Source organism: Cyanistes caeruleus, chromosome 5, assembly GCF_971803275.1.
Source record: "Cyanistes caeruleus chromosome 5, bCyaCae1.hap1.1, whole genome shotgun sequence".
Classification (NCBI taxonomy): Eukaryota; Metazoa; Chordata; class Aves; order Passeriformes; family Paridae; genus Cyanistes; species Cyanistes caeruleus.
Genome location: NC_141705.1, coordinates 32432207 through 32447015, shown reverse-complemented (window position 1 = coordinate 32447015; position 14809 = coordinate 32432207). Strand labels below are relative to the sequence as shown.

Here is a 14809-nt window from a genome sequence, read left to right as displayed (position 1 = left end):
TTGGAGTAAATGCCACATTTCTCATTATTTTGAAGAAGAGGATGTTTGAGAGCCAGGAATCTATTCATATTGTTTAACCATTAATTTTTCTCACAATTACAACTGAATAATAAAACAAATGTAAACTCTGTCTGTTCTTGGAAAAAAAAAACAAACCTGTACATTGGTCATATCCTAATAGCAAAGGACAATACTTTTCTTTTTGGTAACTTGGAGTAAGTGATGGTACTGAAAAATTTGCTTAGCAGAAGCGCTACTAAAAAACCCCTAATGTGGGTGAATTGGTGCTACAGGGTTATTTTGAAGATATGAAATTACTCTCTGGTGCTATTTGTGGTGATTTTTCAGTTGCACTAGAAATTAATTATTTTTACTAGGCTAGGATAAGCAGGTTCCAAAGGAGAAAGAAACCCACACTAGCAGGGAAATAAAATGAGGCTTCCTCCTGTTTGTTGCAGAGTTTTAATGAGGAATGCCAAAACTCTGTCCAAGTTTTCAGGGGAACTCTGAATTTCATAAATAGTAATCATAGGCATGTAATTACCCCATTTTCGCATACAGAGTGGAATTCATTTCACTGACATCTGTGACAAGAGACCTGGGCTCCCCTTACAGTCAATGAAGACATTTTTAGAGCAAGACCTATTTATACTAAGATTCTCTCTCATTCCACATATTTAGCTGGATGACTCCCACTTTTATTTCCTGAGCTAGAAAGAAATAATAACAGCTGCATATGGGAGAGTATTATGAATGTCTTGAACTATCAATGACTGAAACTTTCTGCAGGTACACTGCCCACCCTCATTTCATAATCTTGATTACAGAGGTGCACTTGTGTATATTTGTTCCTCACAAAAGAAAGAAGTAAGAATGTGTTTTTCACATGACCTATGCTGAGAAGCAAAATCACAGAAATGCAGCATCCATCTCAGTATCTTCAGGTAAGAACACACCAAAAATCCTTTCTTTATTGTGTGCAAAAGGGTCTCAGTTCTTTTCCCTTAAATTCATGTGGATTCTTCCATTTATTAGGGTGGAAGAGGATCAGGTTCAGGGCTGAGGTAAAACAAGCAAGACAGTTGTTACCTTTGCAGTAAGATTACCTTGTTACCATTTCAAACTTGGCTTCCCTAAACATCATCTGCACACGTTTCGAGGTTTTTCACATGGTGATTGGTTCTAGAGCTGGAAACCAAAACCACTGATCATTTCTGCTTTATAATAGTAGCTGAGGAAGAAAGCAGTTTCCTGGAGAGAACGGCAGGGAAGTGTTATTTTGGACACAAGTGGACAGATCCATATTGTAAATGACAGGAAATTATCCATGTGGTGCTATCACTGCAGTGGCCAGATGCTGCCCCTCAGCTGATCAGCAGTGGCCTCTCCTCTAAGGAGCTGCAGTTCCTATGCCAGCCAAGCATGCTCCATAGCACCTGTGAGAAGCAGGTAGTGTCCAGCTTCCGCTGATTTCCAGAGGACATTCCAAACAGAGCTGATAGCCTCAAAAAGGAGCAGCGTGGCTCTACTCAAAACAAAGTGACAATGTGTCAGTATGCTCTGATGAATGCAATGAAGTCAAATGTAAGTGAATTTCTTAACACGTCATGCCTTGGGCCTAACAACTTCTCAAAACACTTTTTGCTGTGGCATTAGAGCATGGAAACTGAATGTGAAGAACCATAAAAAATAAATAAAGTTATTACAAAATAAAGCATGGAGTAAACTTAGTCTGCATTTTTTACTCCCTTTTTCAGTCCGCTCATGGTGAAATAAGCAGAATCTATCTGCTTAAAGAAAACATTGAGCAGGATATTGTGGCTGCCTGTGTTAATACAAGCCAACTGGTTACTAAGTCGGGTTCAGGAAGGGATTTTCTTTTATAGCATATTGGCATAAAACAGAGTAGATGTTGTAGATGAGGGACAATATACATCTCATGGTAAGTGTGGGATATTTATTACCTGGTACTGGAAAGCTCTTTGTAACAGTTGAGGATAAAGCTAACAGGGGAAAAAGCAGATACTAGTATTTTCAGGAAATCTACTCTTTAGTTTATCGTCTTATTGAAATGCTCTGATGTCAGTCCATGTCTTAAGTATTCAACACTTCTGTAAATGAAAGAGAAAAATAGTAATATTTGAATTAATATGATTTGTATTCTACCAGATAAATCAAGCCTAATTTTTAAGGAAAACAAAAAGCAATGTGTGGCATCACAGGGAATTTTTTGGATGACATGATGTTAGAGAAGCTTTTGAGAATAGCTTACCTGGTCCAACATAGTAGTATCTCTGGCAAGGATAGCCTCTTCCCAGAATATTGCCTGTACAAAACTCTGCTATGGCCTACAGCTTCCTTCAGCTGACTCTTAAGAAGCCCATACGGCTTGTACTCATTCTTTTTTTAATGGGTTTATTTTTGTGATATCTTGGATGATTCTTCATCCATTTAATCCCATGGAAGCCAGAGAAGCATTTCTGACAAGAAATACATATTATCAAAAATCAGTTCTTTTGCTTAAAAGAAGGACCCTGTTGTCATCCTTTGAGCATTTCTATTAAATGCTAAGAAGTTCTTTCACAATTACAGCCCCCCATGGACTTGTCCTCAACAATAATGCTGCTTTTTCTTTTTTCCACAGCCTGAAACACTTCCTGGGTTATCAATAGAAAGCAAGAAGAAAAAAAAAAAACAACCTCAAGCCAAACAAAAACACATAAACCAAAAAGAATCAAACAAAAAACCCAAAACAAAGCAAAACAAACAACACAAAAACCCAAACCAAAATAAAAAAAACCCTAACCAACTTGTGTATTGTTATGTGAAACAGGACAGGAATCATCTGTGTTTTGAGGATGTAAAATCAAGATGATGAAAGATGAGAGGTGAAACTTCAATTGGGGAAATTACTAGTTGAATTAAATCTCTGGTAATATTTTTATTGTAATAAAGTCTGTAATATAATGAAATAATCTTTCACAAAAAGAAGGGGAATACTCTGGTTGTGACTTTAAAAACCTACACTGATAAATTATAAAGAAACAAAACCAGTTGGGATCTATTCTCCACTCCATAAAAACTGGGATTAGTTTAGAGATATATATAAATAAATCTAAATAAACTGGGTATAGAACCTCTTTATATTCCTTACCCTTGCTGGACAACTATGGAGATATGTTTGATGCAATACACCCTAATACCACATCCCTGCATATGTCAACCTCAAGCTGACAGTTTCCCACTTAGCAGAGAGGGTTGGTGGAAACAGATGATCCTTCTGCCTGTTCTTCTCTACAATTAGCAAAGTTTTGCTCTACCATGCCTCTTCCTATCTCCAGATTATTCTCACATACAGACAGTGAAAGAAGGGACATAGTTGGATCAGTGAACTATCTATTAACCTGAAAACTTCAGCCCAATACATCAAAATTCTCCTGTGCTTGCTCCTAGCCATTTTGAGGCATGAGCAAAGCAGAGAATTTAGTCTACTCTTCTTGCTTTCCTTTTCTCTGAGGCTTCAATCATGCAGCAAGCTAATGCCACCTTTTTCCTAGGGAAATCTGGTCCAGTGCCATTGCTGCGTTCTTAAGATTCCTCAAACTTTAAATTTTTATTTTAGTGTTTGAAAGCAGCAAACAACACTTAAATTCAGAAATCATTAGCTGTTCTCTGTTGTACCTTAAATACTGTTCCCCCATAGTGACAAACAGCAAGCCTTTAGCACAGAAACCACTTGTAACAAATATTATGAATTATTTTCTTGGCTATTTCTTTACTGACACTGCATGCATAGTTTCTTGTGAGAAAGAAAAGAAGATTATGCCAAAATGTTTGGTTTAAATTCATACTTAATAGTAATTGACATTTAATTTAAAATAACATGTTAATTTTGAATTAACTTTTGTTTTATTTTTTATGCTCTATAGGGGAATCTCCTATTTCTTAGCTTTATTTCTTCATGAGATGGCAGAATGTTACACCCATTCAAACTTATTCTAAGCAGAAACACATTCCCTCAAAAGAGCCAGCACCTTTCTCAAGAATATTGTATCATTTATATTAATCCAGGTCCTTTTCACTGTCAAACAGTTAGTGCTTTTTGCCTGTACAGTAAGTGTTATCTGTTAATATTAGATAAAAAATTTTGATCTTCAGTTACCTCAGTTACTCATAAATGACAGCAATGAACACTACACAGTAAATTTTCAGTGAGTTAGTGCTGATGGTAACTAGGTTATGGCAACTTCCTAAATCTATTTGTGCAAAAATGAGACAAGTAGTGAAAAATTATCTGAGGCTTCATTAACCTCTGTTGTGACAGTGGACAAAAGAAGAAAAAAAAAAGCAGCTAGTTTTACAGGTGTTACACTGTAAATTAAAACTGATTTTAAGATGAAGGTGCCCTCCTAAGAACATGGACAGAATTACAGACTTCCTGTTTTTTTGGCCAAAGTGACATCAGTGTAGTGAAGGATGTTTTGAAAGTACTGCCTACAACTTTGTTTTCATTCATTTTATGACCTTGCCAACACATTGCTGACTTGGGCAAAGCTGACTGACTGCAGCTATAATTACTCAACAGCTTGGACATAGACATATGAAACTCCCTGCCATGTAGAACACACGTTCAGTGGCTGTGTGACTTGGAAGTTAGGAATGTTTAAATAGTTCTGTGAACTAGGGTCTTAAGAAAATAACACTTGCAGACTGCCATCATGTGAGACACATTTTCCTGTAGGACTAGCCCTGGAGCCATTTGGTGCAGACCACGTAGAGACGGAATCACAGGAAAAAAGGAGTCTGGATGGATCCTTGGGAGGCGATCAAAGCAGAGCCAGCTTCACAGCCAGATCGGTTGTGTCAGGCCTCATCCAGGGAGGCTCAAAAAATATCCAAGGATGGAGATTATGCAACTTCTCTGTGCAACCTGTGATGCTGCTTCACCACTACTCCAGGTCAGTAAATGCTATCTACAAGATAAGTATGGGTACTCTTTTAGTGCTGGCTACTTAACTACACATAAGAATGTAAGACAGAAGAGGGTCTGGGAATGTGAATTTCTTTCTTTTCAATTTAATTCCTGAATTCAATCATCTCTGATTGGTTTTTGTTTGTCTGCTTGTTTGCTACATTTACCATATGCATTTTCCCTGGATTTTTTTTTTTTATGCCTAAAATATAAATGAAACAATGCAAAATATACAGGTTTCCTCAGGGTGTTTCAAGACTCAACAAAATTAATTTTCTTTTCCTGATGCTTATCAATTACTATTCATGAAGTAAAGACCTGAAAAAAGTCTCAAAGAGGAGGTGAAAACTCGACATTTTAGTATATACACAAAAAGTATAATTTTTGTTTCCTTCTATAATTGTTGTGGCCAAGATTAGGGGGCATAGGAAAGAGAGGATACTCTCAAATTTTGGAGATTTGCTGTTTGGCGAGTGGGTTTTAAAAGGCCAAAGTTTCGTTGATACTTTATTTAAAGTACTTTATTTAAAGTACTCCTGAAATGATTTCTCAGGATTAAAACGTCACTCAGCTTCCCTAAATAGCAGCTCATCACAAATCATCACTGCTTTTCTTTAAAGATAAATCAGGTGGCTCTCACTGCGGGCAGGGACAGCCCGCGCTGGCTCTGCGCGGGTCGCGGCTCCGCCGGGGGGCGGAAGCGCCGGAGGCGCCGGGCGCCTTTAACGGAGGCTCCGCCCCCCGCGCGCGCTCCCGCCCCTCGCCGCGCGCCGGGCCAATGGGAGCACGCGCCTGGGGAAGGCGGGAGAATGCGAACCCCTGGCAGCGCCGCCGGCCGCGCCTTATAAGGGCAGGGCCTCACGCATGCGCGCTGCGGACAGGGGCGGGGGCGCCGAGCGGGGGTTTTGCTCCGGCGGCGGCACCGCGGGAAGGGGCGCGCGACCCGCGGGACCCCGCGGAGGGGCGGCCGCACCTGCCCGGCCCGGCGAGCGCTCACCGCCCCCCGGGCGCGGCTGCCCGAGGGCAACGGGGCGGCGGCAGAAGGAGGAGAAGAAGACGGAGAAGGGAGCGGGGCAGCCGCAAGGACCCCGTGCCCGGTGCGGGCGGCGCGGCGGCGGCGGCGGATGTGCTGCTGGCGCGGGGGGATGATGCTGGCGGGGCCACAGCTGGTGGCGGGGCCGGCGGCGCCGGGCGGGGAGCGGGCCCGGCTGCTCTCGCTCTATGTGCAGGACTACCTGGAGTGCGTGGAGTCGCTGCCGCTGGACATCCAGCGCAACGCGTCGCTGCTGCGGGAGATGGACACGCAGTGCCAAGGTGGGCGCCGCCGCGGGGCACCGGGCGGCGGGGAAAGGGGAAGGGGACGGCCTCCAACCCGCCGCACATGCGCCCGGCGCGGAGGAGCCGGGGCCGGGGTGAAACCCTGCTAGGGCCCCGCGGGGCTGAGCCTGCGGGGGCGCGGGGCTCCCGGCGTCCGGTCGGTCCCGAGGAAGGCCGCCCTGCCTTGGGGCCGGCGAGGCCGCGCTGCCCGCTCTAGGCCCCGGCTCCGCCGTGTGGGGCCGCTCCCGCCCCGCTCCGCCCCGCCGGGCAGCCCTGCTGCCCCAACCGGCGGCGGTGCCGCTGGAGGTGGCGTGCGGAAATCGGCCTCCCCGCGGCTCCTCCCGCCGTGCGGAGCCGGGGGGGCGGTGTCCCGGCGGAGCTCAGCGCCCGTCCCACGGTAGACCGCACGGTGGGGGCGGGGATACATAAAGCGCCAGCAGCGTTCCCTTGGCTCGTGGAGGGAGGCTGTGGAGCGGGAAGTTGCCCAAAACCTCATGCGAAGGCACGGTTCCTTCGGAAGGCAAGTTCAATGCCGATTAAAGACCCTGAGCCCCGCGGAGTTTGAGGGGCACATCGGTGCCCGGCAGCCGCCGGCCGGCCCCTGTCATGAGGCAGGAAGTTGATCCCGTGGAGTCGGCACTGGAACCGCATCTCCCTCCTTCGGCGTGGGCAGCAGGGGACCATGGGGACCGTCAAGGCCTCTTAGACATTGAAGGGCCGCCTCAGGAGGCTGCTGTTGTGAAGGGATTCTTTCAATTATCTTTCTAATTACCCGAGAAGACACATAAAAACAGGCTTTTGTAAATTGCCTGGGATTTAAAGTTTAAACGGCACAGACTTGCCTGCAGCATTTTGAATTCCTAGTCAAGGCTGGCTCTTTACCTCCTGATTCGTGGTGACTAGCCAGCACTCCTCACTCAGCCTTTAATAGATTAAATGTATTCTTTAGACTGTATCTCCTCTATGTATTTATCCAGCCACTAATACAATACTGGGCCATATAAGAAGTTTACTGATAGTTTTAACCAAAGCCTTATACTGTTTTAAAAAAGCAACAACAAAAATTCTTCAAAACCCTGAAAATGGGATAAAAATATTTTAGACCCAAGTCTGAAAATGTAAAAGCAATGCCATATTATTTCAGCTAATTTCAAAGCTAGTGATGGTCTGTGGAGAAGGGCAAAAGTCACTCTTGTTCTTAGAAAACAAATCGTTTTAGCATTTATTAGCTCCACCAAACTTAATCAGATTATCTGTAATGAACACTTGGTCCTGGTTTGGGTTGGAGTTTTTTGTTTGTGTTTTTGTTTTGTTTTTTAAACAGAGGTTTCAGAGCTGTTTATTCGGGGGTATGAATGCCTTGTCTAATCTTTGGGGATTCAGAAGAAGCTTTGTAAACTTCCATCACTGTCAGTCCAAAACTTCTTTGCTCTCTTTAGTGGATGTTGATCCATGTAAAGTTCAGCATATCTTTACAGGCTACATCCAGGCAATAAGCGATGTAGGATGAATGTTGTTCTCTGTCACAGTATGAACGAGAGAACAGCTATTGTGGATGGTTCTGGGTACGGCATTGCCAATACAGGAAATCTGTATAGCTGTATCTACACTCCTACCTCCAAAAAAATTAAGTAGGGGTGGGAGATGGTATGGCTGTACAATACTGTACTCTGGTTATGCCTTTTTTTTTTTCAACACCATACATAGTACCTTACTCTGTGTTTTTCAGGGGCTGAGAGTAAGATTTTTTTTTTTTAAATTTTATTTCTCTTGTCAGGGCAACAGGCAAGTGATGCAGCTGAAGGTACAGGGAAACAAAGTTTATGGTTTAAATAGTAGCTGGAATGCTGATCTTTAGAAAATACAGTTCGAGTTACTGGACAGGCAGAGCAGTGGTCTTTATCTTACCTTAGTGAAAATCTGGAACAGAACAAAATGCAGTTGGCTCCTGTTTTCATACAGGTTTCAGAATTTATAGTAAAAAGCAGCTGTTCATGCTTAAGCTACTGTTCCAAGATATCAGCAGGAAAAAAATCACTAGGAATGATGTTGAGATAACAAGCTTGAATCATTTCACAACAGTGCAGACAAAATCTTTTAAAATGAAAGCAAATTATTTATATGCACATCATTAGGAAGAGGTACATTTTACTGCATAATTTTTGCTTTAGAAGTAAATAATTTATTATCATTTATAAACTCCTTTCCTGTTCAAATAAAATCCTAAATTCTGACTAAACCAATACTGTACCTAACACTGTACATCAAGTTTCATGTAAGTTCTTCTAATTATTTCCTTTCCTCTTTGGAGCTCCTCTGTCCTTTATGTGTAGATCTAGTGTAACATTTGGCTTGGAAAATACTATTTTAAAATCCAGCAATATAGAACAATAGAGTACAGACTGATTTATAAGACACTTGCTGATCTTATATTCAGGTTCATTAAACTTGCTTCTTGGAACTAAATATAACGAAAGATTCACAGCAACTCATGCAGTTATTTTGCGTGACTTGGAAGGGGAAAAGCTTGGAAATCAAACTGTGAGCCACTCGTTTACTAGTTGCTTAAAAATATCCTATGAAGCACTGAAGAGAAGGTCACCTATTCAGAAAAGTTCAACCCTGATTTAAAATGCAGCTTGCTGTAATTTGTTTTGGTAATGGGGAAAGTATTTTGAGGGGTGTAAGTTGATTTTTATTCTGATTGTAAATTTGCTATTATGTAACTTCAGTTGTCATATTCCTTTTATAACTATGTCTACTTGAAAATGTAATGCCAAACCTTGATATGAATAAGAGGGGAAAGCAGAGGACCTGGATAAACTAATTTTGGAGTGTTATAGATCATGATACATGACAACTCTATGAATTCCAGGATTCTTCATGTGATAAAATAAGCTATTGCTTTGGTTTGTTGGCCAGGGTTTTGGAATTACTGTGGTAAGGACTCATAAGAGAAATTCCTCCTGTTTCAGGTGGAAGGAGGATTACCCATGCCTCAACAACTATGGTCTCCCCTCTCTTGGGTTGTCCTTTCTTTTTCCAATGGCTAAAATGAGCTTGCTCTTTTTAGAACATGAGAACATTTTCTTGCAACAGATTGTGACCTTAAACACTGATTTTATGACCACGTGCATTTGAATGATACATTCAATCCAACCTACTAGGGTATAGTATAATTAAGATTTGTCCTATTTCTCATCAGTTAGAAATATATTTGTTTTCTCGAGCATACTCCATCTTGTGTAATTATTCCTATGATTATCTTTATTTTATAGAAGCCTTAAAAGAAATAGATGATGTCTATGAAAAATACAAGTCAGAAAATGATCCTGTGCAGAAGAAACGCTTGCAGCAGCATCTTCAGCGTGCATTAATCAACAGTCAAGAACTTGGAGATGAAAAAATTCAAATAGTTACTCAGATGCTAGAACTGGTAGAGAATAGAGCCCGTCAAATGGAAACACACTCTCAGTGTTTTCAAGATCTGTCTGAGAACGAAAAGCCCCTAGAAAAGGCCAAGATGGAGTCCTGCCAGCCAGAGAGATCCTCCCGTAGACCTCGTCGCCAGCGAACCAGCGAAAGCCGCGACCTGTGCCACATAGCAAATGGTATTGATGACTGCGACGATCAGCCACCTAAAGAGAAAAGATCAAAATCTTCCAAGAAGAAAAAACGTTCCAAAGCCAAACAGGAGAGAGAGGTTTCACCTGTAGAATTTGCAATTGATCCCAATGAACCAACTTACTGCTTATGCAACCAAGTGTCTTATGGCGAAATGATAGGGTGTGACAATGAACAGTGCCCTATTGAGTGGTTCCACTTTTCCTGCGTTGGACTCACGTACAAACCAAAGGGAAAATGGTACTGCCCCAAGTGCAGAGGAGACAATGAGAAAACAATGGACAAATGTACTGACAAATCAAAAAAGGATAGGAGGTCGAGGTAGTGAAAGCAATTGTTTTAAAGATTTGGTCCTTTTATATTAAAATGTTTCATTTCCAGAGAACATTGTTTTAGGAAATGCATAAGACTATGCAATAATTTTTAATCTATAATATTAATGGAGTATTAAAAGCTGTTCTACCTTCTGTGATCTTTAACTTTCTGCACTGAATAACCAAATAATTGAAACAGGGTGGCTTCAGACCTTTCACAGAAGACATTACAAGCAGATGGCGCTTGGTTTCAATTTAACCCCAATAGTATTTTAAAGAACCTTGCGAATCCTGAAATAATGGTGATGGGAAAGATACTGAAGAACTCATGTTATGATAAAGGGGTTGAAAGGCCTCACATCTCTGCTAGCATTTTAACAACTACGTTTGTTCTTTATCCCAGGTTTTACATTTTCAGTTTTTGTGTTAACATCATGCATTTGGAGTTGGGGGTTTTGAATTCAGCTGTAACTGTAAAAGTCTTCCGAGCTATGAGCAGACCTCTCCAGTGACTTTCATATGACCCGTATGTTATTGCAAGGAAGAAAATACCACTAACTTAAATTTTTCTTTTTTGCCAACATTAAACTCTTGTCTTTGTGACTATACTTGGGAGTCAGTTTTTGGGTATGATATAATTATGGTGTGTATTCAGTTTTTGGTAATAGGTTTTGTCAAGCATCCTGATACGGTATTTATCATTTAACATGATCTCTCTATAAGCTTTGAGATGGTAGAAGGATCCCTTGAGAGGAGGGGATATTAACATTTCAGGGAACAGGAAATGTGATCGAATCTTCATTAGAATTGATCTGTAGAGAGCTGAGACATGACTGGTATTCTTTGGGGTGTAAACTTTGCCCTTCCTTAAGTAGTATTTGTGTGTGCATGTGGCCAAACCTGAGTTTAGGCACACCACCAAAGTTCTTGGACTTGGGCAACTATCTTAAAACCTGAAGGCAAAAGCTTTCAATAAAAAGTTAATGGATAATATAAAAAAACAAAACATAAGCATGCATGGCACAGAGCCAAACAGACAAATCCCAGCAAGTTTCTGACAGGTGATGTAATTGTGTTGTCCTGAAGTATGCTGGTAGTATCTGAAAACTACTTGGGTGGTACTTAAAAGTGAACTTCCTTACCCCCATGCCTTAAAGGAGAGGTGCAGAAAAGATGAAAACAGCTGTTGCTGCTCCTTTGCAATGGGAGATGCTAATGAAGTGAGTGGGGTACCAAAGCTCAGTCCTAGGGTTCCTGCTCTGTGGTGCTCTTGAGACTGAAACTGTGGGCTTGGCAAGGCAGGCAGCAGCTCTGCAGGGCTGGCTGTGGGGCTACCTGTGGGTAGGTTGCCAGTGCTCAGAAGTCCCTGTAGGTATCTCCCTTGCTGCTAAGGTTTCCCTTGACACTACAGAGGGAAAAGTGACACCAGCTCTGGCCAAGCCTGATTAGAAAGCAGTTGTGCTGAGTTGAGAGCAGCCCAGAAGGCAGGCAGATGAGCAAAAGCAAGCTGGGATGGATGAATGCCATCAGAACTCCTTGCATCTCCACTAGAGGGCCGTGCCAGCTGGGGCTTGAGGGTGGAATGTGCCATGCAGGATGCAAAGCCTTGGTGCTGTCGGACCAGATTGCACAAATCAATGCACAGCATGCTCGCTTTTATAAGGTAAGTAAAATACCAAGCCTGTTTCCTCAGGTATGATCTGACTCCTTAGCAGGATTGAGCATTTGCAAGTAGTTACCAGGTACTGGGGAGTATAAAGGCAGAGGTTTGGATTTTTGCTCTAAAATTGTAGATTTATGGAGTAGTGCTCCAGTAGGGACACTTGTACCACAGTGAGTAAACAGCTGCAGGAAACTCCTGTAAGGGCTGTGACCATCAGTAGGGTAGGACAGAGGGTAAACCTTGTCCCTACCTTGCTTTCCAGGCCTACTGGCTGATCTCAGGTTGCAAAAATAGTTTTGAGGGGCTGGATCGTGGCTATTGATGGAGAATGATCTGACCAGCTGTTGGAGATAAGTGGCAGTAAGTTGTCTTCTGAACATTTGACTCCTTTTTTATTTGTTATGGTTTAAGGATTCTCAAATTTCCTTCTTGAGAAGATTGATTTGAAGTCTTGAGAATTATATGAACATCTAATGTTTACCTAAAATGGACGTTCTCCCTAGTATTAAAAAATAAACATTGCTTAAGTAAGCACCAAAGTTGCAGAACAAAGTACAAATGAAATTGTAATTATTAATGTTACTGATTTATATGGAAAAGTAGCGCTTGAATTTGTACTGGATAAATCAAGACTACTTCTTTCCAATACAGAGAGGAAATCTGGGAGCCTTATATAATTGTTCATCTGAAATAATTGCTGAAGTAGGAAGTGTATGTTGGGGTGTTACAGAAAGGAAATTTTAGATTTTGAAAGTGGTCCAGATAAATATCTAATATAGGGATGCTTTCTTTTATGCTAATGACCCTTCTAGCAATGAATAGGAATTCTTAAGGCTTCCAGTGAAGGTAGTGCTGCAGAAATGGCATGTGCTTGCCTAAATACACAAAATTGCTTAAATGTAGCAATAGTTCAGTTTATATTGCAAATTATCAGCATCCCTCAAATATACTAGGTGCTTCTGCAATTACTTATTTTAAACTACCTAGCTAATTTGTTGTTAATACATACATGAGAAAAGATCTGATGTTATCTGGTATTTAGCCTTTCACCCCTTTCTTTTAACCAAACCTAAATTTTGTGGATTTCTATCCATTCCCAAAGAAGATCAATGGTAATTGCTGAAGATGCACATAAGATGCTTGTATGAAATCAGAAAGGTAAGTAGAGAATTCTTATGTTGCTTCTTAATGTTGAATTACTTTTCTTAAAGGGATGAACCTCATTAGTGAAGTCAAAATGGAAAGAAAATACTGTTAAACAGTTCCTTTTCAAGATACGTATTTGGTCTCATGAAGTAAGTCTATCTTTTTGCAAAAAAAAAAAAAATTAATCTGGGCAACACATACTTTGGAAATTGATAGAAGTATATGTGACTACACAGTTAACGGCTCTCTCTTCTGAAAATTAATGCTGAAAATTATTGCATCCTAATTCAGCCTAGTTACATCTTGTTTTCTTATAGCTTTTGAAAAAATGGTGCTCTTCTGAGTTCTTTTTGCCTTTCAGTTTTGAAGTACTGCAGGTTCATCAGCAGTAAAAGATCCCCATAAGCTATTTAAAATAAACCATATTGAAGCAAGAATGTTTCTTGATCACTGTCCTGTGGACTGGTTTGATTAATTTTGACAAAATAAGCTTTAAAGCAAAACACAAAAACACAAGAGAAAGCATATTGCTTTGAAAGCAAAACAGGCAATTTAATACTTGCCATCTATATTTATTTTAAGGCCATCTTGGTACCTGCAGCATTATGATAATACTTCTGTATTCAAACTAGTTTTAACTATTTTCCTTCCAAGATTTAACTGATCTACACATCCAGAAATGGTAATGTGATACTGACAGGTCTCAAAACTGGTTCAGAATAGAGGTGCCTCTTTCTTCCCTGAATTTATATGAGGGTTTTGTTTCGGTTACCCTTTTAGAGCTGAGATGGGCCTTTATAAGTTTGGCCACATCAGCAAGTTAATGGCTTGGAGTTATTTTTCCCTCTTGTCTAAATGAATATTTCTTTTATTAAGAGGTTTCATCTCCAGTATCTCTGCAAGTCTTTGATACTGACACCTCAGACTAAAAAATATACCACAAGTCTTTGCATTTGATCGTCTGAAGTTGATGAGCAGAGCTTTCACTCAAACCCACAATTGTTCTTCTGTCCAATGCTAGTTAGGTAAGACATTTTGCTGTCAGTGGTATAAACATATGTTAATGTGCAAGTGTTCAAGTCCCACACTTACATACTGTAGAAGGGAAAATATGTATTTTTTTTCTTTTCCTGTTATCATGCCTCTTTTATAGTACATGCCATGAAAGAGTTGAAAGGAGTTTGAAATTCTCTCCTGTGACAGTTTTCTGTTTACTCTGCAGTCTTTGGAACAGCTTGAGGATTATGCAGTGTCACTACAGCTGGGCAGTAAACAGTTTTATTTAATGAAAATTCTGGGAAATTTTTCATTCAAAGCTGTCATTTGCTTTTGAATCCAAGTCACAAGGTCAAGTTAAGATTTCATCTGAATCCTTTCTAATTTTTTTGGTGGGTAAGATTTCTAAAAGATCATTTTAAAAAATTCTGCATTTTTTCCACCTAGATCTGCTTTCTTTTAATTTACCTGGTATAGGGCAAGTTCAGGTTTAAGTCAACCATTAAGATTTAAATGCAAGTATTAAACTGAATTGCATTTCTGTTCTGCTGCAGCTGTGTTCCAGAAGAGCTTTACTGGCTATAGCATGGCCAATTTTGTACTTCTCAGAGATGCACTTCATGCATTGTGTGCTTTTGGGTTTTTTTCTTAAACACATCAAGGGAGTTATAAGTAGCACAGACATAGATTCAAACTGTAATTTCTGTTTCACAGGCCTGCTTTTCAGTATAGAGATTAGTGTATGCATAGAAAAATAAAATCTTCCCTAAAGCTTTG

The 14809-nt window shown here is 40.8% G+C and overlaps 1 protein-coding gene across 1 annotated transcript; it reads left to right on the top strand.

Annotated features, from left to right (window-relative positions):
• Nucleotides 1-6017: 6017 nt before the first annotated feature.
• ING2 (inhibitor of growth family member 2) lies at nucleotides 6018-10835 on the top strand. Its single transcript, XM_086889876.1, has 2 exons — nucleotides 6018-6286; nucleotides 9568-10835. Exons 1-2 carry the CDS (start codon nucleotides 6097-6099, stop codon nucleotides 10236-10238), a joined length of 861 nt encoding a protein of 286 aa, XP_086746002.1. The 5' UTR covers nucleotides 6018-6096; the 3' UTR covers nucleotides 10239-10835.
• The last annotated feature ends 3974 nt before the right edge of the window (nucleotides 10836-14809 follow it).

Excerpts from the sequence above, each read along its gene's own strand:
- ING2 (XM_086889876.1), top strand. The coding sequence starts at position 6,097 with ATGTGCTGCTGGCGCGGGGGGATGATGCTGGCGGGGCCACAGCTGGTG. Across the intron at positions 6,287-9,567 it reads GATGGACACGCAGTGCCAAG|AAGCCTTAAAAGAAATAGAT; the intron begins GTGGGCGCCGCC and ends TTTATTTTATAG.